This window comes from Lupinus angustifolius, chromosome LG03 (assembly GCF_001865875.1).
Source record: "Lupinus angustifolius cultivar Tanjil chromosome LG03, LupAngTanjil_v1.0, whole genome shotgun sequence".
Taxonomy (NCBI): domain Eukaryota; kingdom Viridiplantae; phylum Streptophyta; class Magnoliopsida; order Fabales; family Fabaceae; genus Lupinus; species Lupinus angustifolius.
In genome coordinates, this window is record NC_032011.1 from 15,180,494 (window position 1) to 15,207,104 (window position 26,611).

At 35.4% G+C, this 26,611-nt stretch overlaps 1 protein-coding gene and 1 long non-coding RNA gene across 2 annotated transcripts; one reads left to right on the forward strand and one right to left on the reverse strand.

The window, feature by feature from the left end:
• Positions 1,831 to 6,608, forward strand: LOC109343500. Its single transcript, XR_002107221.1, has 4 exons — positions 1,831 to 2,047; positions 3,941 to 4,036; positions 4,329 to 4,389; positions 6,435 to 6,608. It is a non-coding gene; the product is annotated as an uncharacterized LOC109343500 (long non-coding RNA).
• LOC109343501 (putative ubiquitin-conjugating enzyme E2 38) lies at positions 15,018 to 26,157 on the reverse strand. Its single transcript, XM_019581826.1, has 6 exons — positions 25,997 to 26,157; positions 23,297 to 23,785; positions 23,129 to 23,192; positions 16,667 to 16,806; positions 16,276 to 16,587; positions 15,018 to 15,632 (listed from the first exon to the last, which is right to left on the reverse strand). Exons 1-6 carry the CDS (start codon positions 26,057 to 26,059, stop codon positions 15,288 to 15,290), a joined length of 1,413 nt encoding a protein of 470 aa, XP_019437371.1. The 5' UTR covers positions 26,060 to 26,157; the 3' UTR covers positions 15,018 to 15,287.

Sequence of the window (26,611 nt, forward strand, 5' to 3'; positions counted from 1 at the left end):
GGCCAATACTTTGAAAGTCATCAATTTCATGAATTTGATACCAATGAGACCTTTATCTAATAGTGAAAGATCATATTGGATGCTCATGTATTATATTAGATTAGAGGTCAAAAGTTTAATTTTTGGGACACTTAGGAGGAGTAGTCCCACAATCTGAAATGAATTAGTACCTTACCCATAGGTAGGACTATAAACGAGTTGAACTAGAGTTCAACTCGGTTCAGCTTGATAATAAGGATTTGTTCGACTCAAATTCTAAATGAGCTATATTTCCACCTCAAATTCGACTCGATTGAAGTTCACAAACTGTTCAATTAAACTCACCAACTAGAATAATGATTATTTATTTAATATATATAATAAAATATTCACTACGGGTATATATACATATACAAAATGAATATATATATATAAGATTATAATTTATGTAGTAGAAAAATATGAAAATGAATTATGATATTATTAAAAACTTTTAATATTTTTGGAATATGAAACTTTCCTTATCATCAATTAATATTTATTTTATTGTGTGAAAAAATATTTTAATAGTAATTAATTAGAATGGCAAAACAGGCAAGAAGAAATTACATCATACAGTTAGTTATAAGATATTTTGGCTTTATATATAGTATATATGTTTAACATTAGGAGATGAGAGAGTTGGTTAATATGTGGGTGATGATTACATAAGATATATAGTTTTTTATATAAAATTAAAAGTGTTGAGAGAAAAATAGAAAAGTGAAATTACATATGGTAGTAGTTACAACATATTTTACATTTATATATAACATTTATAATATAAATATAGATATTATGGGATAAAATGATATATGTTACTTTGGAAGCTTATATTGTGACAACTTTAATTGTCATTAGATAGGCTTTTGAGATATATAGAGGTTCAACAATCAAACCTTAATTTTATTAAGTGAGATTGATTATATGAATTAAATGATGTTATAATGATATTTCATAAATAATTCCTATGAAAAAAATTAATCTTTAAATAATTACTAATTCTTTTAAATTTAATTTTTTGTCTCCATCTGCATGTAGAAATTATATTTACATCTCTTTTGTCTAGTCCCCTATTGATATGTTTTGAGAGATGTAGAAATTATATTTACACCCATTTAGAGATAAAAATACTCATTTTGTGATATTTATAACGAATACCCATAAATATAGTTTATAAATATGAACAAGTATTATAATATTCGTCTCGTGAATGCTCACATATTTATAAATTATTTTTAAAGTAAATATTTTATATATTATATATTATAATTATTATTATATAATTACATATTATCTACTTTATTATTATTTTACATTTATTTTTACTGATTGAAATATAATAATAAATTTAACATACATAAATTTTATTATTCATATAATAATTATTTTATATATATTAATTATTAAAAAATATATAATTATATTCATAAACTTAAGAATATGTATGGTACTCTTATATACCCATTACTTACACAAATATTTATAAGGGATACACTTCTAATGTCTCATAAGTATTGTCATTATATGTGTCATCAGTTATGATTATTTAGAAAATTAATAAATTATTAATTTTTTTAATTTAAAAATATTTTTTTAACCTATTGTAAATAAATGTATACTAAGAATGTAAAAGTAGTACTGCCATCTCCCAGCCATAATGCCATCTCCACACCGGTTTGACCTACTCACCTATTAATAAGTTTAAGATAGATAAAATATTTAAAAAGAAAGTAAAAGTAAGAAAATTTTCAAATTTCAAATGGTTATGTAACTTTACCGCACTAGTTACTATCTCACAAGTTTTTCTTTTACCCCGAGGTAGAACAATGAGCATGAGACATGTGATTGAAAGAGTTATGACTACGACTAATAAAAATTGTTGATAACCCATTGAATTCCCTTGTCACTATTTATGATTTTTGACTACAACGTTGTCAAAATCAAACGCTATTTCTCTTCCTCGTTCTGTTCTTGTCCCCATTTTTCGTAATCCTCTATACACTTTGCATTTCCGTCCAGTCTCAAGGTAAATGAACTCAACATTGATTGTCTCATCGAATTAGTTTTTGGATATGTTTCCTTATTGTTTGATCTATGTGTTTTTATTTTATTTTGATTTTCTAGGTTCATAATTGATTTCAATTTCTCTACTGCTTTATTGGTTGGTTTGAAATATTCACAAATTTTGGTTGGTGATTGGATTTTTGAGTTGATTCAATACTTCAAAATGTATATCCTTCTCTTGTAACAAATTAAAAACCTAAGTTTTATTTTATAATTATGTTAAGCATTATATGTTATATATATTAAGAGGATGAGCCCAAGTCTAACACTAATTGCCTTGTGACCATGAAGAATTCAAATCCCCGAAACAGTCCTTAGGCTTGCTTTGCGTATGTAAACCTTTCTCATACCTCAATTAATAGGAGTCTTGTACACTAGGTTGCCCTTTTTTTATTATATGTAAGGTGTTAAATAACATTTTCAGTAGTGGTTTTGAAATCTACAAAAACCTTGACCTTTTTTAGGCAATTGCTGATATTTGCTGCTGACTCCCTCCCAAAACCTTCATATTGGCTCCTGTAGTCACATACCCATATTTAAAACATTGATTAGATGTTATATTTCAATTTATAATATATTAGAAGATTCATCTTATCAGGCATATTGTAATCCCAGTATGCTATGTTGGCAACACATATAATAGCCTTATATTTGATTGATCTCTCCAACATCTACAATATTTTATACCTGTGCAAGATGTTGCATTTTTATCATTTCAGAGACTAAGATTTAGCTAAACCACAACCACTAGGGAAGACTCTTTAAATTTATAATGCTGTTTTTTAAGTATTTATTACTGATGAAAGTTAGGAGGGAGTGATTTTTTTTGTTTTTGCTTGAATTGATATACAACACTCTATGTTTATTAGATTTTGGTGCATATTCTCTTTGATTAGATACAGTGACAAAGCAATATAGGGTTAATGGAAGGGTCCTGTAGGTTGTAGGTATTTGAAAGAATTGGAGGAATCATTGGTGGATTAGTAACAAGCTGAAAGTATTTTTTTTCTAGTATTTATAAATGTTAAAATAGATACATTATGATGCTTTATTGGCATAACAGTCAGACTCGATTTTAAAGGGTTAAAATTTACCCTCTCCTTTACTAACCATACCAAACAAAGTTAATAGGAAGTTTAATCCACGAATTTCCACTTCATGAAATGTTGGCCCTTTAAATTTTAAGTATGTACCAACCAAACACTACCTCAGTGTTGCAGCTTACCAATGGTTTACACTTAACCCCAGAAAAATTGGTTTATCATGGTTTGGGTTTTCCTTGTAATGTAAATATTGTTCAGTTTGGTTTTTCAAACCATATTATCAGTTTTAGATTAGGTTTGCTTAACCATGCTCATTCCTATTAGGTGAGGCTGGATACATGCCTCATTAACATCATTGATATCTATCAGAAAGGCTAGTTTTCAGTAAAAACTATTTGGAGCATATTCTTTTCCAATAGTTTCTGAATTTTTTCTAATGTTTGTCTTTTGTACTTGTTTTAACCATTTTATTTTTTATTTGATTCACTCTCTAACTATGGTCTTGCTCATTTTCTGACCTAAGTAACCGCCTTAAGAGATTTTCCATGATCTCCTCATCAATAGTATAACTGTCAGATATGTTTGTTCGTAATATTGACCTTTCGTTGTATTCGTTGTTGGGTAAGACAACATACCTCTATCCTCCATGGACCCCATTATGGACCCCATTAGGTGGGAGCCTCAAGCACTGACTGCCTTTTTTTTTTTTATTGTCATTTTGTTGTATGTTCACCTATTTATCTCATCATTGTCATCTTTGAATTAAGATGGCTATATTTTGATTCTGATAAAAGGGGGAAATGTTTCTGCAGCTATGGAAGATATGAATTGGATTCAACGCAAGATCTACCTTTACAATGTGACTTTTGGGCTTTATATGTTGGATTGGTGGGAGCGGTTTACCTTCAGTATCCTTTATTTTACTCTTTTGTATCAACTTTAATTTTAAGTCATTTATATGTCTCGTTGTAATTTTCTTACAGTGCAAATTGTTTATCATTTCTGCATGTTTATGTGCAGATTTTTTACATTGAAACTGAGAATTTTGTGGAGGTTTTTGTCATATAATTCTTATGTCTCTTAGTATGAAAGACAAATGAAACTATCAGATTTTTGACGAAAAAGTTGAGGAATTTCTTGAATTTATATGCTATCATATCTATTATGGTACTGCATATTTGAGTTCCTAAACTATGATAGATACTATGGTGGTTATATTAATTTGGTTCATACTACGACATGTTACTGAGTTCTTCAAGAGGTAGCGCAATTAATTTCCCTCCTTTCATCCATCTTATTAATTAGTGGCATAAATGACACTCAATCATTTCTTAACATGCTTTTAGTTTACTATTATGATAACATATATGGTTTCTAAGTCCTATTGCTACTTTTGATGGCAATTTATTTTGGTTCAATCTGAGTATGTCTTGCTACATAGAATACTTAACATGCATGTAGCAAACATGACACTCTGACTTTCATTATTAACAATTCATTGAGAAACTTAAACTCTTAACAAATATTTTCTTTTTCTCCCTTAGTGTAGTTATACATCTGTCTCATAACTGTTTGTTTTATATTTTATATCTTTACAAACTTATGCAATAATATGATGATTGGTCAGAAACACAAAAAGTTGAGACTTTTGCATCAACTATCCCCTTTACTTTAATGGTTGTAAATTAGAGACCCAGTGCAAAATAAACACAGTAGCATACAAGGCTTCAGAGCCATCATATTCTTGGCATCAATTTAGCAACCATTGTCGATTTGCCGATTATGATTTTCCCTGTAAATGTCAATCCTTCATATACCATTCTGACCTATGAGCCCTCTTTTTATCTTAGCACGTCATTTAGCCCCTATTTCCAGTTCGAATATGCAAGCAAATGTAGATTCTTTGTAAACAAAAAATCCATAGTCGGTTAGTTAATTTATATTTAGAATACAAATGCTCAAGATCTTCAATATATTTCCTGTTGAAGGCACATAGATTGTTGGCAGTAAAATACAATCATAGCAGTAGCACTTAGTAGCCTTTTGCGAGATTCTGTCACGCCATCAGAAAACAAACATCAATTATGGATGTATATTATGTGATTCATGAGAAAGGTCATACAATGACCCTGAGCCTTTTGCTCCTCAGAGAATGTTTGTGTCTCAAAGCAATAGCTAAAACCATACCCTCTGTTCCAGGCACACCCCTTTATGGTACTTGACCCATGACATCCCCAAACTGACACCTACCAAACCTCTCTAACAACCTTCCAGTTCATCAAACTAACTCAGGCTCCACTCTTCTTTCTTTCTTTTCTTAACGCTCCCTGAATATACATGCTTAATCATGGTCATGTGGGACACTTTATCATTTGGGTTTGTGTTGGGGTATACTCAATGTTGTTAAATAGCCGCTATGGCGACGCTATGGCAGTGGCATTTTCTAGCCAATCGTCATTAGCTATTTCAAAAAATCCTCCATATGGCCTTGTCCACCATTTATACGGAAGTGGCGCCATGGTGGTGGAAGCGCCATGCCGGAAAAGGCGGAACTCAGGATAAATGGACTTTTCTAGGTAGGTTTGTTGAAATAAATAGCAGGTTAAACCCTAAATCCTTTCTATTTCTAAACAAACACTTCCCGTTTTTGTCGTCTCTATGATCTAAGACTAGCTTCTGCCTCTGTCGTCATTGTCGTCTGCTGTCATTGTTGTTGTCCTCTACCATCAGCTCCATATTGCGTATGTTGTTTCTTTGTCAATCCATGCTCCCTTTTTTTTTTTTTTCCTAACTGTTATATTATTTTATTTTAAAACTAAAGCTCTACTTTTTTTTATCAATTGCCATGTTGTTTTTTTTCATTAACTTTTAATTTTATTAAACTGTTATTACTCTTCTCTATAATATATTTAGTGAACTGTATAAGTTGTATTCTCTATTATTTTTTTAAGGGAACTTTTTGAAATGCAATGTTTTTCTCCATTGCAGTTATTTTCTCAACTGCAATTTATATTTTTTCTATTATGTTATATTTTTAATTTTTTTCAACTGCCATTATGATGTCCATTATTTGCCCACAATGTCATGATGGTGGAATTTTTGCAAGCGCCATCAGCCATAGACAACACCGGGTATACTAGAATTGTATTATAGTAAAATGGACCAGACCAGCAAGGAATTGGGGACTTATTCCTTTTATAGTTTGTTATGATGCAATTCCAAGAAATATTTGTGCATACTGCAATTCAAATTATGTATGAGTGACCATTTTTTACTTTCTAAACTTAATATACTTTTAAATGTCAGGCATGTATTGTGAGGAGGAGAATCATTCTTGTGTAGATGGTCACTTGGGGGTCTAAATTAGTTGTTGCCAGTTTAATTGGTAGAAGCTGACTAGGAATATCATGTAGAGATTGATATGGACTGACTTGGAATTTCTTCATTGTGCCAAAAAAAGTTGCCATTCTCACACATGTTATACACCATCGCAAATCTTGTTTGAATATCTGTTTGCTTATAAGGTTTTATGAGGAAGCTAATTGACATTTTTTATTTATAATGCACTACAATATTTTGGTTATGGTGACAGTATCACATAGTAATTACAGTGTGACACTAAAATATAATGAGTTGTCTGTATTGGACTGTATTTGGTCTACATCTGATCACATAAAATTCAAATATATTTTTTAGTAACAAAAATATTCACAATGCAACATCTGCAATCTATATCATCTATATCGCAATGACTACACTCACAACTACAATTTAAAATAATGACATCTAATAATTATTATGAGTGTCCCATTGTTGTGTTTTGAACATTTGAAACTCTGAGCTCTTCCAAAAAGGGTGCGTGAAATTTAAGTTTTGGGTAGCGGATAAACTGACTGTAGGGAATTAATGAGGTTAAGGCTCCATTTAGGTGGTTTTTAGATGAGTTTTTACCCAAAAATAGTTTCAAGTTTTCAAGTTATTTTCAAACCTATAATTTCTATGGATGGAGATGATAATGATGGTGGTAACTAAAAGTAAAATTAATTAATTGGTAGATCTTGATTGAAATATTATAGTCTTCATACACTTTTTAAATTAATTATTAAAATGGTGTACTTTTTGGAAAATTTGCACCAAGGTTAGTGTTTTATACTAAACTGGAAACCAAGTTGATGAGTTTCATTTTTTTCCACCACAAGTCAAACTAAACAACAACATTGAAGAGTTATTATTTTAATGTAACTTGGAAATGTCATTATTGAGTTTAATATTCTTTTTCTTGAATGGGATACGATGAGATAGAATGCAATAGAAATAAATACAGGAGAATAGGTTACCTACTCTTAATGGTCAAAGCGAACCCCACTCCAAAATTGGTATCCAAGAAGTAGGTTTTCAATTTTTATAATTTTTAAGCAAATTGGCAACATGACTACTGAGTTTGGTGTATTTCTTTTTCACAACTTTCGATGTATGGCTTAGGACTCAGTGTCAAACTGAGCTCAATCTTATAATATATAGTTCTTGCAATTGATTGTTTTTTCCTATTTTTTAAGACATTCTCTTGTTCCAATAATTGCACAACCACCTTGATTTACTAAATTATCAATTTATCAAGTTTTGGTGAAATTATTCCACTTAGGGGCCTTTTTCTTAGTTTGTCTTTTTGAAAAATTGTAGTTATATTATTAATTAATCACATAATTATTCACATTATTATTTTATCTAACTACTCTTTTTGTAAATACAAGCAAAACATTTGTCATCATTGTCTTTTGAAGTTAAGATTCTTTTACATGATCGTAGAATTTAAATTTGCGTTGTCTTTTGCTAGGAAAAACCAAGTCCTGCTTCAAAAAGCTATGTATACATTGTGTATCTATGACATCATATCATATTCCAAATAATCAATTAGATATGTGTAGATTTAATTTTCATGTATCATGTCGTTTTATACTATTACTCATTTACCATTGAAAAAGTTTGACTTTCACCTCAATTATTCTTAAAATCACAATGTATGATTGAAAAATGAAAAGTGCATTAAAATTAAACTTCACATACTTGTTTTCTTACTTATTTAATCTTAGAGATAATAAATTTGAATAACAATTACCTAATTTCTTACTTCATATATTATTAAGGAAGGGGTCTACTTACTTCAAGAATAAGTTTAAAAACATTACTATACATCTTAGTCATTAATTCTAGAGAAATCTAATGGTTTAAATTAATAAGTAGATCTAAATCATTATATTTCCCTAGAATTGATGGCTAAGATATGACGTAAGTTTTTTAAACTTACTTCAAATCCCTTCTCTATTATCAATTACAAATATTTTTTATTTTATTTATGTTATGCAATCTTATAAAATGTTTGCTCAATTTTCCCAGGTATATATAGCTTTTAAGACAAAATTTCTCTCCTACAAGAATCCAACCTTAATTAAACAAAAATAGTTACGTGAAACAATATATACTACATATAATATTATCAAAGCAATGACAGTTCAAATTGTCATAGATACTCGATGTATATGTAGATTTTTTGTAGTAGGATTTGGTTTTTCCTAGCAAAAGACAACGAAAATTTAAATCTCACGATCATGTAAAAGAACCCTAACTTAAAAAAGGCAATGATGACAAATATTTTGCATGTATTTATAAAAAGAGTAGTTAGATAAAATAATAATGTTCATAATTCTATAGTTGATTAATAATATAATAACAATTTTCCCAAAGGCATACTAATAGAAATGTGTTGGTTGAATAATTTCATCAAAACTTGATAAATAGATAATTGAGTAAATCGAGGTGATTGTGCAATTAATGGAACAGAAGAATGTTTTAAAAATGGGAAAATCAATCAATTGCAAGAACGGCAGAGTACAAAATTGAGTTGAGTTTGACACTAAGTCCTAAGCCATGCATCAAAAAATTGTGAAAACGAAATACACCAAACTTGATAATCATATTTCCAATTTGCTTAAAAAAAACTACGAAAATTGAAAATCTATATCCTACATGACGATTTTAGAGTGAGGAAGAAAAAATATTAAACTTTATAATGATATTAAAGTTACATTAAAATAATAACTCTACAATGTTGTTGTGGAGTTTGACTTATGGAAAAAAATGAAATTTGGCAACTTGGTTGCCAAGTTTAGTATTAAATGCTAACCTTGATGTGAATTTTAAAAAAAAATACACATTTTGGTATTTCATTTAAAAGGTACACAAAAAAAGATTATAATATTTTAATCAATGTACGAGTACGTAAGTTTGCTAGCAACTAAGGTGGTAATTATTGAAGTTAGAGTAATGGTTGAGGTGGTGGTGGTGATAAAGTTGATAGGGTGGTGGTGATTTCAAAGGTTGTGGATGAGGTTGTAATTGTGCTAATCATGGTCATGAAGATTGTATAGGGTGGTGATGATGGAGTGGTTGAAGTAGGAACATTGGTGATACTAGGGTGGTAGTGATAGCCAAGCAAGAGATCATCAATGAGTGATGGTGGTGGTGTTGGAGACACAAGTGGTGCTCATCAGATAGTGGTGGTAATCACAAAGTGATGTTGGTTGAGATGGTAATTATGTTCGTCAAAATATGTTACAATTTGTCATTATGGTCTATTTATTGTTTTTACCTTAGCATTTATGTTTTACTTGGTGCCTATTAGTAAGGCAGTATTACAAATAAGGAAATATACCATTTTACACAATTCCTTATCACCTCTACTAATTCTCTCTTATCTTTTCCTCTTCTGGCTCACTACACCGAGATTCATTCTATCATTGTATATGATGATGTAATGACAAACTTGGAAGGACCTCCAAGCGAGACTCCACAGTTGTCTCTAATGCTATGCATGACAAAACGTTATTGCAGATATTGCTTGATAGTGGGAGTACACACAACTTGTTGGATTTGGAGGTAGCTAAGAAATTGGGCTAAAAATTGGAGAAAATCACCCCATGACAATCACTGCTGGTGGAGGCACAAGGTTGGAGGCTCCTTTTATTTGTAAATGGTTCACTTGGAAATTACACCAAGCAACCTTCACAACTGATGTCATTGTTCTGCCTCTTGGTTTTTGTGATTTAATTCTTGGTATACAATGGTTAAAGTCCTTAGGGCCAATTTTGTGGGACTTCAACAAATTGCAGATGGAGTTCTTGTGAGGGGCAATAAGTTTTTTCTAAGAGGTGCTAAATCCTCAAGTTTCAAGCTTATTAATAACAAGTCATTTTCTCAAGCTGTTCAACAAGGAGCACAATTATGTTTCCTTTACATAGATTCCTCTAATATCCATCCAGAATTACCCTCTTTCTAGATGCATACTGCCATTGATTTATCACAGGATTCCATCGAAGGAGGGAACTAATACATTTAGTCTCAAGCCTTACATATACTCGGTTATACAAAAGGACATAGTGGACAAACTGGTTGGTGACAGGTTACAACAGGGCATTATTCAACACAGTAATAGTTCATTTTCTTCCTTTGCACGCAGTATTAGTGAGGAAAAAGAATGTAAATTGATAAAAGACCTCATAGATGAGCTGAGTAGATCTACATTTTTTTCTAAGTTGGACTTAACTTCGGGTTATCATTAATTGAGAATAGAGGCTGGTGAAGAGTTTAAAACAATTTTTAAAACTCATGCTAGTCACTTTGAATATTTGGTGATGCCATTCGGCCTTACTAACACCCCTTCATCCTTCCAAGCCCTTACGCATCACATATTCCATCTCATTTTACGAAGATTTTGTAAGTATCTTCTTTGATGACATTCTTATTTACAGACCTACTGTAGAAACTCATGTTAATCATCTGGAACTTATCTTTCAAGTCATATGAGATTAACAACTCTTTTTAAAGAAAGATAAATGTTGTTTTGCCCCAAAGATTGAGTACCTAAGTCATTTTATCACTAAGGATGATGTGTCTACAAACCCTGCCAAGATTCAATCAGTTGCAAATTGGCCATGCCTAGCCAACATCAAACAATTGAGGGCTTTCTTGGGGCTAGCTGGATATTATAGAAGATTTGTGCATAAATTTGGCAAAATTGTCAAGCCACTGATAAATATGCTTAAGAAAGATAACTTTCACTGGATTCAAGACTTTGTTGATGCATTTGAGACACTAAAACAGTCCCTCATTACAGCCCCAGTTCTAGCACTCCCAAATTTTGCAAAACCTTTTATTGTGGAAACCGATGACTCGAGTAAAGGGATTGGAGTTGTCCTCATGCAAGACAGTCACCCCATTACTTACATAAGCAAGTCTTTAGGTCCGAAACTGCAGGCTATGTCAATCTATGAAATAGAACTTATGGTTGTGGATTCAAAAGTGGGGAACTTATTTGGCCCATGTTCCTTTTATCATTAAAATTGATCAAAAAATCATCAATTTTTTGTTGGAGCAATGCCTCAACACACCCTTTCAATAAGTTTGGATGTCCAAACTTATGGGATTTGACTTTGAGATATACTGTAAGGATGGGACAACAAATAAAGCTGCAAATGCACTATCACGGAATGCTAGTGCTTAGCTCCTTCCCTTGTTGTTAAATAATGCTCAAGAAGACCTCTTGAATGAAATTAAAGCATCTTGGGTTCACAATTCAGCTCAGAAATTGCTTATATCCAATACCTCCAACAGAATGCTAAATCACATCCTAAGTTTACTTGGCATAGAGACGAGTTGAAAAGGAAGGGAAAATTGGTAGTTGGGATGATCCAGATATTAAAAGAATCATTCTACATTGGTTACAAAATTCTTCTCTTAGTGGTATGCAACAACAGCAGTGGTGAAATCTCTTTTCTTTTGGAGGGGGCATGAACAAAGACATCCAAGTATTTGTGAGGGAATGTGATATGTGCCAAAGGAACAAACTGAACCTAGCAGCATAGCCATGCCTACTACAACCACTCCTAATTCCAAATATAATTTGGGATCAAATAAACATTGACTTTATTGAAGGCTTGACCTCCTCTAATGGCCAACAGGTTATTCTAGTTGTGGTAGACAAACTTAGCAAATATGCTCATGTTCTCTCTTTATCCCACCCTTACACTACCCTTGATGTAGCTCAACTATTTTTGGATCATATCTTCAAATTACATAGAATGCCTAGTACTATTACTAGTGACCGAGATCCAATATTCCTTAGCAAAGTATGGAGTGACTTTTTCCAACTTCATGGAGTTTCTCTGAACAAATCTACTGCTTACCATCCTCAATCGGATGGTCAATTTGAAATTGTCAACAAATATCTTGAGACTTATCTTTGATGCATGTGTTCTGAGAAACCTTCTTCATGGTCTAAATGGCTTTTCTTGGTTGAATGGTGGTACAACACCAATTTCCACTCCTCTATCCAGACCACTCCATATTCGCTAAATGTTAACAATCTTGTTCTTAATATAACGACTTGTTCGTTTACAATTACCAAACTTTAATCGTGACTTATTCTTTTATAACAACTAATTTTTAGTCTTACTAGGTGAAGTCCACAATGACTTATATTTTTAGTGCATAAAAAAGGTAGGGGAATAAAGGATCCCCTTGATAAAGGCCCCTAAAAGGAAAGAAAGGGTCAAGAAGCCCATTGATGAAATCCTAGTATTCTAATGATTCGAAGGTTTCTCTCACAAAAGCCACTTAATCCTAATATATGCCTTCGCCAAGTCTGTTTTAATGGTCATGGAAATTTTCTTACCACTCATATTTCTCATAGTACGAGATTGGAATAACTTCCTGGAGAGTAACAGCATTCTCAGTGCTATGTCTATCTGGGATAAGAACTGCACAGGTAAGAGCAGTGGTTTTTTGAAGAATTGTGTTGAATCTATTCAAGTGTGAAGTCCTACCTTTTATATTATAGGAGAAATGAAAGAACTTATAAATGGAAAAGTGTATAGAATAATTGCATTTAAGGTTTTGGTTCAAGATGTTGTGTCTCAGTTGTGGTTCTCCACTTTTCCCAAGTCCCATAACAATGAGACTCCCTAGTGATTGGAGGCTCCATGATCATGGTTTGGTCTAACAAAAAGGATGAATTATATTTGCATTAATTTTAGTAATAGTTTTGTGTTGCATTTCAAAGGGAAATCCGGCCGAACTAGGAAGGAAAAATGGTTGTTTTGTTGATATACTTGACCATCACAGGGGTCTCATAATATATTTTGCAAGATTACATGTTTGTTTTCTTCAGAGTTTTTTTATAAGGTGGTTAGTTCAAGCTAGTAGGTTTGATTGGACTGGGTGAAGTTTTTTTAAGACCTAAAATTCATTACAATCAAGAATGGGATAGATTGGATAGGATAAATCAGGCTGCTTGCAACTCTTTGCTATTTTAAGTCTCCTTGTAAAAAAGTCATGTTTTTGGTCCAATTTGTAACCTTGTTTGTGCATTATATTAACTATCATAAACTTATACCAACTAACAACACTACCTAGCAATACTCAGCAAAGGGACTTAAACAACCAAGAACTTGAAGTCATCAGTATAAAATGTTAACCAATAGTTCAATGTGCAAGGCATCATGAACAAAATACCAACCAACAACATTATTGAACAATACTCCACTTCAGCAACACTACTAAACATAATAAAACAAAATATCAAATAACAACATTAACAAATGGAAATGCTTAAATACTTCGATAAGAGGTCAGGTTCGATCAGATATGAAAACTTAAATTCAATGCTTGAAGCAAATGTTATTGGATTTTAGTCGGATTAGATCAAATGCAATTTGATAGGCAAAAAATCCAATCCTTGAACCACGGGTTATTAGATTTTGGTCAGATAAGATCGAGTGCAATTTAATAGGCAAAAAATCCAACATAATTAGATCGGATCACCAAGTCGAATTAACCTAATACTTATTGTTAGTAGCTTATGTGTTTTCTACCTCTTGAACATGCTATTTAGTGACATGCAACCAAACATGTTATACATATGGATAGATAAATGGTATCCCGTTACCTTTTGAAAAGCAAAGCATACAAATTATCCTCAAGAGTCAGCTCAAGTGGTTAAGTTGCAAGACATATAAAGTAAGTGCACTAATTCAAACCCCCAAAAGTGCGCTCTCTTCTCTCCTCCCCTGAAAACTAAAAAGGTTATGCTTTTCAAAAATGCACGCAAATTACTGAGTTGATAAATCTAGACCTTGTCCATCTTGGGATCTTGTTTTTCACATTTGAAATAGATTAGGTGAAGAGCTACATATTTTTCATTGAACTTTTGCCCTAGAGCTAAAAAGAATGCAATAGTTGCATCCTAAAGATCAAATTCCACATAGACCTGAGCAAATGGACCCCTAGAATGATCAAATTCCACATAAACCCTGTTTTTCTATAAAAATAATGATCATTTACCAACCATGATACACAAGCAAGAACTCTTCATCTTCACTCAATCCAACACGCTGATATCTCATTTCCTCACCCCACAAGTCAAAGAGCTCTGTCCGTACAAATACCAAACCTCTTTAAGGTTTCATAATAAGAATTTTTTCCACAATTTACATTGGTCCTTCTATTCCTCCCAAATAGATCAGAATCATAAGATTAGCAATGAATAAGATGCATTCACTGACAGTGTATAAGTTTTGTACATTATCATTGCATCATCCACTATTCATATTTAATTATTATTGACTCTTTAAAAAACAGTGATCTAAATGAATTGTGAATGATGCAATAACTATGTATAAATCTTTACACTGACAATACACAGATGTTACACTTTTCTTCCGAATAGATTGGAACAAGAGATTTGGCAATGAACTCCTTAACTGATCTTCTACAATGCCTTCCATATTCAGAAATAAAACATCCATGGCTGCCTTGTTAGACAATAAAATGTGCAGATTGTACAAATAATAATAACATCGATTGAACTAAAGAAATACGTATTAACCATATATTTACAGATAAAGCCTTCTGCCATGTGACATGTCCAGCGGAAAATTGTTGGGAGAAACCTATCCTCTACAAGATAATCTCGTAAAACTATTCACTTATAAAAAGAAACAAGCAAAGACCATAAGAGAAGCAGAACCATTTTGAAAAGCTAAACTAGCATGTCAGTCTTTACAACTAGGTATTATAGTAACCAGCAATGAGAATTACCATAAACCTTTAGACATCACTTGCGGTTATGGCAAGTGTCGAGGCAGATTCTATTTTGTAAAGCTCCAAATTAGTAGTAGCCACATCAGATATGTTGCAAAGGTCCAGAGATCGAAACTCCTCGCAATCTGTTGAGCCATTTTTGCTGAAAAAAGCAATGAGAGTATTCATCATTCTACTCACAGCTGATTGAAATTCTTTTTGGTTGTCGACGTACGGAATGCTATTGTAAGTAGTTTGAGGTAGACTATGTAGAACTGTGCCAACTGGAGCCCCCTCGACGTATGATCTACATGCTATCAGTATGTTATATGCTCGCTCGCGGAAATGCCCAGCAACTAAGTCCTCGAAGTGCTGCAGGTGAAGGAACATTAAAATTATTGTCATTTAGACAGTTCTTAAAGCTCCTACTGCGTCTATATATATACAGAGAGAAATTAGTGTGTGTGACCAGTAAATCATATAAAAAGTCCAACACTTAAGCTCACAATATGAGCATCTAAATATCCAGGAAAAGATAAATGAATATTTGCTACTATAAACAAGTAACAAACTCAAGTGATCAAGCAATTAAATAAGGTGCAAAGTGATCGTTCATAAGTATATTCCGTGTTTTCCGTTTATTTACTATCACATGTGTCAAATAATAATAATAGTACAACAATGCATAAACTAAAAATTAGAAAACCCTTCACATAATGTTATTCTTCTTACACAACAAAACTGAGTTCCCTGTACTGTTAATTGTCTTTTTGTTCTAGATTAAGTGGCAAATTCACTTTTCAAATATTGAAAAGTTTTGAATATGAAGTAAAAAGAATTCATATTTTTTTTAATTTTCAGTACCATAGAAAAAATACTGAAATAATTTTCAAACACAATTGAATCTTCAAAAATTATTGGACTAAATAAATTTCCACTTAGTCAATCATAGTGTAAAAGATGAGTCCAGCCCGAGTTTCTCAAGACATAAGGAATAAAGTTCTAGTAAACATACCTTTGGCGGCTTACGCATTGTATACATCATTGTCTTCAAGGATAAAATAAATGTATTGTCATTGTAATCCTTGGATCTTCTTTGCCCCTCTTGACCAGCATATGTTGATGAATAACCAGGCTCATTAAAGAAGGGCTTCTCATTCAGAATCAGAGCTTGTATAGAGACCAAAACTTGGAGCATGGTTGATTTTTCTGGAATCCAATTTTCATTATTTTTTCCATGCCAAGTGCCCAAAAGACTAAGGCAGACTTTTCCACAAGCATATAAATTTGGATTTAGCCTGAGGCCACCTGCGTGGTAGTGAACTTTCTGCAGAAAATAAGTCAAATTTAAATGATAGATAGCACAAAGAACATTTGAAAACATGTGAAATTTTGACGATGCATACCGGTGGAATTGCAGGGTAGGTTGAAGGGAAATAGCAATCAAAGAAGAAAAGACCATCATGGTATGGAGTGCCTTGAGGTCCAATTATGGCAGCCCTTAGAAGTTCCATCTTGCCTTCACAAGCTCTGACAAAGATTGTTTCTGTAAAAGTAAGTTTGTGAGACACATGCTTCCAAAGATGATTGGAAATGAAACTAAATTACCATAAAGATCGAATTTCACATTTTACACCAAGAATGGTAAAATGATATTAAAGATGGTGATTGTTATCGGAAAAAAGAATGTTGGAGTGGTGGGCACACTAGACAAGATAAGATTGTAAATGCATTAGAAAAAAAGTTGGAGTAGCTCTCTGATAACACCGGTACAGAATCACAGAAAAGAAGAAGAAAGATTACACAATCGATTCGGAATCAATTCGATTCCGAATACTAATACCTCGTTTATTGCTTGAAGAATGGAGAAGATTACAAGATGAACCATAATTGATTCCCCAAATCAATTGCACGTTACAAGATTAATTCCCTGAATTAATCCCTCTCCTCTACTCAATTCTCATAAGCTACCTACAATAACCCCCTATCACCTATTTATACTTTCTGCCCAAACTCCTTACACTGCTTCGGCAGTTACAGAAAACTGCTTCGGCAATTACAGCTGCCACATCACGCTGCCACGTGGCCTCCTTTGATACACCCTAGTGATGGGTGGTCACCCCCGCATCTTATCAATATCCCCTCCAAAAGACTCAACTTGCCCTCAAGGGCAAATTGAGGAAAAGCTTCTTGCATTTGAGCCGCTAACTCCCAGGAATTTTCACACTCCGGCAAACCTTCCCACCGCACCAACACCTCAACATCTTCATTCTGACCAACGCGGTGTTGTAGGATCGTCGCCGACTGTACCTTCAATTCCCACTCCTCTGACAACATCAACGGAATAGGTTGAGACTATTGAGCCGGTTTTAGAGCTTTCTTAAACAAAGAAACATGAAACACGGGGTGGACCCGCGTATGCTCCGGTAATGCCAATCGGTAAGCTACCGGTCCAATGCGCTCCAAGATCCGGTAAGGGCCATAGAACTTAGCTGCTAATTTGGCCGAAGGTCTAGAAGCTAGAATCTTCAACCTGTAAGGTTGCAGTTTCAAGAATACCCAATCTCCAACCTCAAACTGTACCTCACGTCGATGTTTATCGGCTTGAGCCTTCATCAAATCTTGGGCTCGTAACAAGTTCTGCCTCAACTCTTGAAGAATCGCATCTCGGGCAACCAAGAGTTGATTTACTTCCTCCACCTTTGACGTGAAAGGACACCCCTTAATCAAGGTCGGAGGCCTTGAAAGGAGTCATACCTACAGAAACGTTATAAGTAATGTTAAACCAAAATTCTGCCCACGAAAGTCATTCAACCTACTTCTTCGGCTTAGGCCCGGCAAAGCATCGAAGATATGTTTCCAACCCGCGATTCACCATCTCGGTTTGCCCATCCGTTTGAGGATGGTAAGCCGTGATGTACTTCAATCGAGTACCTGCCAATCGGAATAACTCCTGCCAGAACTGGCTCAAAAAGACCTGATCCCGGTCGACGCCGAGTACCCATGTAACTTCACCACCTCTCTAACAAACAAGAAAGCTACATCCTTGGCCAAATAGGGATGGTCAAGAGGATAAAAATGGGCGTATTTCGTGAGTCGATCCACCACTACAAAGATGGTATCCTTACCATTAGACCGCAGCAATCCGGATATGAAATCCATAGAGATGTCCTGCCATACCTGAGTAGGGATGGGTAGTGGTTGCAAGACCCCCCAGGAGCTAAAGTAGAGAAATTCTAGCGTTGACAAACATCACACGCCTCGACATACCGCTTCACATAACCACGCATGTCATCCTAGTAGAAAAAACTCGAAACCCGCTTGTAAGTGCGGAAAAACCCGGAGTGACCCCCGGCTACACTGTCGTGACACTCAGCTAAGATCAGAGATAACTTGTCAGATGTCTTGGGCAGAACCAACCTCCCCTTATACAATAATCGCACTGTCTGAAACTGGAACCCCGGGTGAGATTCGGGATTCTCTACCAAATCCTGGATTACCCTCCTCCACTTAGGTTCCTGTTGAATCTCTTGGAACCAACCCTCAGCATCTCCAACCTTAATCACTGAGAGTGCCGAATAATAGGCCTTCCTCGATAAGGCATCGACCACTATATTCTCCCGCCCTGGTTTGAACTGAATCTCAAAATCCAACCCAATGAGCTATACCGCCCATTTAAACTATTCCTCACTGAAAAGCTTCTGCTCTGTAAGGAATTTCAAACTTCGTTGGTCCGTTCTGATAACAAAGTGGCGAACCAACAAGTAGTGTTTCCACTTCTGCACGGCCTGTACCAACGCCATCGGCTCTCGTTCATAAACCGATTTCTGCTGGGGTCTAGCTGATAACCCCTTACTCCACAAAGCTAGAGGGCGACCTTCTTGCATCAACACGGCCCCAATTCCCTTACTAGAAGCATCGGTTTCCAACACAAAGGTCTTCGAGAAGTCGGGCACGGCCAAAATAGGCAAATTGATCATGGCCCCCTTGAGGGTCTGAAAGGCCTGAGTGGTTTCTTCGGTCGACACAAAGTTATCTTTCTTCAACAAATCTGTGAGAGGTTTGGCAATCCTCCCATACCCTTGCCCAAACCTTCGGTAATAACCTGTGAGGCCCAGAAATCCCCTTAAACTCTTAACATCACGGGGTATTAGCCACGAACTCATAGTGGCCACTTTGGACTCGTCCGCGGCTACTCCAGAACGACAGATAATATGACCCAAATATTCCAAACTGGGTTTAGCAAAACTGCATTTCTTCCGGTTGACCTTCAAGGCATGGTCTCGCAACGCGGTCAATACCTCCCTCAACTCCCTTTCGTGAGATTCCTCATCAGGACTGTAAACCATAATATCGTCGAAGAAAACCAAAGCAAATCTCCGCAAGTAGGGCCGTAATACTTCGTTCATGAGAGCCTGAAAGGTCGAAGGTGCATTCGTGAGACCGAAAGGCATCACAACAAACTCATAATGACCTTCACGAATTCGAAAAACAGTCTTCTCCACATCCTCACTCCACATACGAATCTCATGATACCTGGATTTCAAATCTAATTTGGTGAAAACTGTGGCTCCTCCAATCTCATCCAACAACTCTTCAATAATCGGGATAGAGACTTTATTGGGAATCGTCACTCTGTTCAGGGCCCGATAGTTGACACAGAACCTCCAACCCCCATCCTTCTTTTTCACCAAAATTACCGGACTGGAATAAGGACAGATGTTATGCTGAATCACCCCTGATCCCAACATCTCCCTAACCAATCCTTCAATCTCCGTCTTCTGATAGTGAGGATATTTGTACGGTCTAATATTGGGGATAGTTGCCCCCTCGATCAGATGTATGGCATGATCTTGCCTTCAAACCGGTAATAAACCTGTAGGATCTGTGAATAATTCTTCAAAATCCTCAAGCACTTGCAACATACGGATCGAAGTGCTCTCAACCTCTTCCTTTCTCAGCTCTGAGGGTTCACAACGCATAATCAACCCCTCTCCCTCTGCTCAAATGACCTGCAACAAAGCGCCATATGAGACCTCGGTTTTGGCCAAGGCTGGGTTTCCTGTAATACGGATCGATTTCTGGCCTTGCTTGATCATGAGTTCCAATTTACCAAAATCAGCTTGGACCTCTCCCAAACTAGATAACCATTCCAAACCTAACACCAGGTCAACCCCCTTGAGACTGAAGAGGTAAAAGTCTTGGATCACTTCCAGATTCTGTATTTGAAAAGACAACTGCGCGCATTTCCCCCTACATTTCACCTTACGCCCATCTCCTACCTCCACCATATATGAGGGAGTATTCTGAACCAATAGTCTCAACTCCTGTACAACCTCATGAGCTATGAAGTTGTGAGAAACCCCACAGTCAATGAGAACAACCACCTTCCTCCCCTTTAACATCCCTTCTACCTTCCATGAACAGGTCGTAGTGAACCCCGACATAGAGCACAAGGACAACCTCAGATCATGTACCTTCAATATATCTATACTGTCTTCCTCCCTACGTTCCTCGTCTTCCTCCTCTTCTTCCAAAATAAGCATTCGAAATTGCCTATTTTTACACTGATGGTCTCTAGTAAAAGGCTCATCACAACGAAAACATAGCCCTTTTTCCCGTCTTTCCCTCACCTCAGCGTTGGTCAAATGTTTGAACTCTCCCCCTCTCGGTCGAACCACTCCACTGACGGGTTTCGGTGCCAACTGCACAACTGTGTTACTCGCCCCGAAACTGTTATGCCTTCCATCCCCATCGGCTTCGATTCCACGGTTACCGTTCTAGAATAGGGGTTTGCCCTCTGATTTCCTCTGGTCCGGCTTACATACCCAAACGAGCCCCTCCTACTCAAAATGGCATTCTTCTGCTCAATCAGTAGCACCTTCTGGATCACATCGGATAAGGATTGTAACTCATACAACTTCACCTCGACTCGAAGCTCTTCTTTCAATCCATTCATAAATATCCCCCTGGTGAACTCTGGATCGATGCTTCTCAAGGCCCCAACTTCTCGAAATCCTCAACAAATTCCTCAACGAACCCGGTTTGTTTGAGGGCTAATAACTACTCAAACAGATTCTGAATCATCAACGGTTGGAATCTTCGAACCACTGCAATCTTGAATCCTTCCCAATTCGGCCTCGGGTTGCATTTTTCCCACCAATGGTACCAACTCAATGCCTTCCCTTCGAGTGCCATAACTGTGGCCTGCATTTTCTCCCCCTCTGTAAGTTCCTTCAACTTGAAGTACCTTTCTAGTCGGTGAGTCCATCCATACGCGTCATTACCGGAGAAGATTGGAATTTCCAATTTCCTCCATGTATCCCGCCTAAATTCTCCCCCACCGTGAATGCCTTCTCGGAAGTCATTTCTGCCTTGGTTACCTCCTCGGAACTCATTCTCTTCGTGCATCTCAGGCCGGAACTTGAATTCATCGTGCGCACCCCCTCGAAACCCATTGCCAATCTGTTCCTCGGTTCTGTTGTCATTTCCGGCACGTTCTCGGTGTCGGAAATCATTTCTGCTCCCAAATTCCTCACGTGGACCTCTGCGAAATTCAGTTCCGATTGGTTCTCCTAAGTGGTTGTCATGTCCGGCACCAACTCCTCGTCGGAATTCATTCCCACCGGTATCGCCTTCCATGAATTCGTCTTCCCGAGGAACTTCTCTTCTCCGACGAACTCCATCACCACAGGAGTCATCCCTACCACCGTAAATGTCCCCTCGTGATTCTTCTCTTCCTCGGAACTCCCTTCCTCGACGAACTTCACTGTCACGAGATTCTCCTCTGTTTCACGCATCTCGCCTTAATCCTTCATGGTTTTTTCTCTCGTTGCTATCGCGACGGATTCCGCCATTCGCGGAGCTCACGGCGTCGCCGCCGTGTTCTGCTTCTGCACTAAAAACATATCGGTCCATTTTCGCGGTCATTTCTGCCATTTGTTCCTCATGCTTCTTCACCAATGATTCTGCCAATTCCAATCTCATTCTCATCTCTTCCCTATCTTGTTCCCAATCCTCTCCGGAACGCGACATACTTCGAGTCTTCATGAATTTTCGGTGAAACAGCAGCGGTTTTCAGGGCACCGGAATCGGTGCTCTGATACCAATGATAACACCGGTACAGAATCACAGAAAAGAAGAAATAAGATTACACAATCGATTCGGAATCAATTCGATTCCAAATACTAATACCTCGTTTATTGCTTGAAGAATGGAGAAGATTATAAGATGAGCCCTAATTGATTCCCCGAATCAATAGCACGTTACAAGATTAATTCCCTGAATTAATCACTCTCCACTACTCAATTCTCAAAAGCTACCTACAATAACCCTCTATCACCTATTTATACTTTCTTCCCAAACTCCTTACACTGCTTCGGCAGTTATAGCTGCCACATCACGCTGCCATGTGGCCTCCTCTGATACACCCTAGTGATGGGTGATCTCCCCCGCATCCTATCACTCTCATTGTAGCAAAGATGGTAGAATTGTGCCTTAGATGGTTTGGACATGTATGGAGGGGACCGTTAGAAGCCCCCGTAAGGATAGTGAATCAAATGGAGGTTAGTCCAATTCCTAGAGGAAGGATTCCAAAAAAAGCCACAGGCAAAACGATTAGAAAAAATTTAGAGATCAATGTTTTGTCCAAGAACATGATTTATGATAGAGCATTATGATATCGTTCGATTCATGTAACCAACCTCATCCAACGGGATTATGGCTTAGTTGTTGTTGATTGTTATTAAGAAAAAAGTTCAAAAAGATTACTTAAGAGGGGTACTTGATTAGATACATCAGGAGATAAGGGCATAACAACAATATGATAAGAAATTACCGTATTTTAAAAAGAGAGGGATAAATTTTACCAGGCAAATTTTCTTCCAAGATTTTCCATTCTTCTTGGATTTTCTTGGCCCAATTCTTAGGACTCTGTAAGGAACATTTAAAAAAGAGCAAGATGATAATCAAATGTTTGAGAATATAAGTTAGCTTACCATAATGCAGATTGAGAAAAGTTTACCCATATTTATTACCTGAGCCTCTTTAGCACTCTCCTTATCATAGAAATGATCAGGATAAGCATCAATAGTATCAAATTGCTTAAATTGTCGAAAGTTTTGCATGACCTCATCTTCAGTTTCATCTGCTTTTCCCTTAGAACTAGATTCTGCACAGGCAGGAGCAACACCCTGCTTTGATTCGCTTGATGCAATGTCCTTCAGCCAAGGTAGTGGTGCCTCTACCCCAGGAGGCAAATCCACATTGTCAAATTGATCCATTAAACTTAAATAATCATTTTCATAGGCATCGCCATCATCATCATTGTAATAAAAATCAAAGCCATAATCAGGAGCATCGTCAAATCCTTCATCATCAATCATACCCTCGTCATCCGGACATGAAATATCAGAATTAGAACCACTGGGATTGTTTGAATTCATTGATGCTGAGGTAGAACTCTTGCACAGAACCCCACTACCAGATGATTCTCCCACACTCATTGAATTTCCGTTATCAATATCCTGGCAAAAAAGAAAGACAAACAAATTTTCCATTAAGCATGTGGGATAATGCAATAAAGTTGGGATAACAAAAGTTTCACAGTGCCACTTATTAAACATCTCCATTATACAATGGCCCCTCTTTCCGAATGAAATTGTTCTCTATCTCAACCTACACTACATCAAAAGTAACTTATCCGTTGTAATAATATAGTAGATCCCGGATAATAGAGCGAAGTGGCCGAAGCATCAATAAAGCACTCTCCCTCTCCTTTCGGTATCACACATATCCAATACCAATATGCTTCGACTCGTCTTGGATATGTATCGAAAGAGTATCCACGGAACTAAAAAATAAAATAAAAATATTTGGATACATATTTGATACGCTATACTACGAGAAAATCACATTGTGGGTTCGTTTTCAACAAGTTACATGGTGACAATCGAGTCAGTAAGCGTTGAAATGCAGAAGCATTACACAATTTTGCAATTTGGGGAAGACGACTGAGAAGTTCGGGTTTGAGATCCGATTCACGGACGAACTCATGCAGCCCAAATTTCTAACCTTGATTATATTTACTTTCACTTGTGCTGTTCACCCTACTTCTCTCCACAATAGTAAGCACTAAGCAGTAATAGCCAAACCCTTGCGACCTCACTTCTCTCACAGCACTACAGAGCGAGGAAGACCTCACTACCCTGCATGGTGCTCATTTCTATTCTACTTTCTAGATTGGATATTTGGATTTGCATTATAATTTTATTATTTTTATGCATGTATCCCCAAAGTATTGTATCCTATATTTTTAAAAATATGTGCAGAGGTATCGGATACGCATTGTAACCGGTACCCGTATGCTGTATCAATATCAGTGCCTCAATGCTTTAGAGGCAACAGTCGCAATGAAGCTTAGAGGCAACAGTCGCAATAAAGCTTAGAGGCACCAGAAATTATACCATAGGTAATATGGTTCAGTTCCAGGTAACAAATGATAAGGGATAAAGTCTATTCACACAAAACAGCGTGCGATAAAACATGATTCCTAATCCACAAATTTCATTTCTAACAACTTGGGATTCAGCATTGAATCATAGACCTAGCCAGTAATTGGACCTCCAAGAAATGTTCAGTATCCACACCACAGTTTTGATAGCAAAAACAAGGTAATACCAAAATTACCTGGTACACAGTATGCTTCAATATGGATATGCTACACAATATGTTACTTTGTCAAACATATGGTTTGTGGGAGGTATGCTATTTGGATTCATCTTTCATGTAAAGTTTTAATTGGTACGCACGCTCTATCTTTAATTTTTATTATATTATGATATTATATTATTTATCCACCGGTTAAATGGACAATATTAAGACACCAGTCCATAATTAAAAGATTAAGACAAAGTTATTAAATAAGCTCATTTGCTTTCTGTTAAGAAACCATTAACCAAAGCAACCATAGTCAGAACAGAAAACTTATGTTCTAAACCACATGGTACATTTTAGGATGTTTAGTTCTAGGGTTTTTATTTTCTCCTTCATCTCTGATCTGTTCCTGCGGCGTGACATTTCTTCCTTTGCTCTTATCCCATCGTCCATGGAATCGAATTGATACATCAGCAGTTCTAAAATGCAAAAGAACCAAATCGGTACCCAAGATGGGAACGAATCATGTTTCAATGGGTAATACAATAAAACCACAGATAAATATTTCCAATTCCGCACCCGAAAATCAAATGTGGTAATAAGAAAGAAAAAATGAAAAGTTTAATGCCATTCTTAAGCATGTTAACTTCAATGGCCAGGGATTATATTAGCAACAAAACATTGTTCCTACCACACATTAGCTACGATCACTATCCATAACAATGTTTTTATTGTTCTTTGCTTGTAAACTAAGTAAAATCAATAAACAACATAGTCTAAAAATCAAACCTAAGTGTTTAAAAAAAATAACTTTGCACAAAAGGTATTAAAAATAACCCAAAAAAACATTCATTCAATTCTTAAGACAAGAAAACAGATACGTTTACATAATTAAAACTGAAACGATCATGGATAAAGGTCAAAACCCAAAATGGGTAATACAAAAACAACACAGAAATCACTTAAAGTAACAATCTTTGTCCATAGTTTAACAAAAAAAAATGAGACAAACCCCAATACAGAAATAGAAACTTAGAGGAAAAATGATTTTTAAGAGTGAATTTGTGAAAAAGGTAGCATACCACTTCTTCTTCTTGCTTGCGTTTCTTCAGTCCAGAATTCTGTGGGTCAACATGGAGATCCATTGGAAACAGAGTCTCAGAGAGAAGAGTGGAGAAAAAGCACAGAAAGTAGATACAAGGGACACAAAACAAATATTGTTACTAATTAATGATTACTAATTAGTAATTACTAATGTTGTGCGATGCTTATTGACCAAGTTTGTTGATTATGTATTAAGAAAAATAGAAAATTAATATATTCTCCTAATACAGTGTGATGCTTATTGGTTTACAGTGTGATACTTATAAAAGTAATATTGATATTTGAATTTAAATTGATAATGGATGATATTTTTAAATTTTAAAACGCTCTCATTTTTTATATTTATTTTAAAATATATAAATAAGCATTGAAAATTTGAAATGCAATTATAACTTGCTCTAATATTATTTTATATTTCAAATGATAATTAATAATAATAATTTAATGTATATAAATTATTTGTGTAAAAAAATATATTTTTTAGGAGCAATCAATTTTTTAGGAGAAATATATTTTTTAGGAACAATCAATTCATTTACTTTGATAGATTTATCTAAAAAATATTTTTTTTTTAGGAGCAATCAATTTTTGAT

Excerpts from the sequence above, each read along its gene's own strand:
- LOC109343501 (XM_019581826.1), bottom strand. The coding sequence starts at position 26,059 with ATGGATCTCCATGTTGACCCACAGAATTCTGGACTGAAGAAACGCAAG. Across the intron at positions 23,193-23,296 it reads AGAGTGCTAAAGAGGCTCAG|AGTCCTAAGAATTGGGCCAA; the intron begins GTAATAAATATG and ends TGTTCCTTACAG. Across the intron at positions 16,807-23,128 it reads CTTGGAAGAAAATTTGCCTG|AAACAATCTTTGTCAGAGCT; the intron begins GTAAAATTTATC and ends TTACTTTTACAG.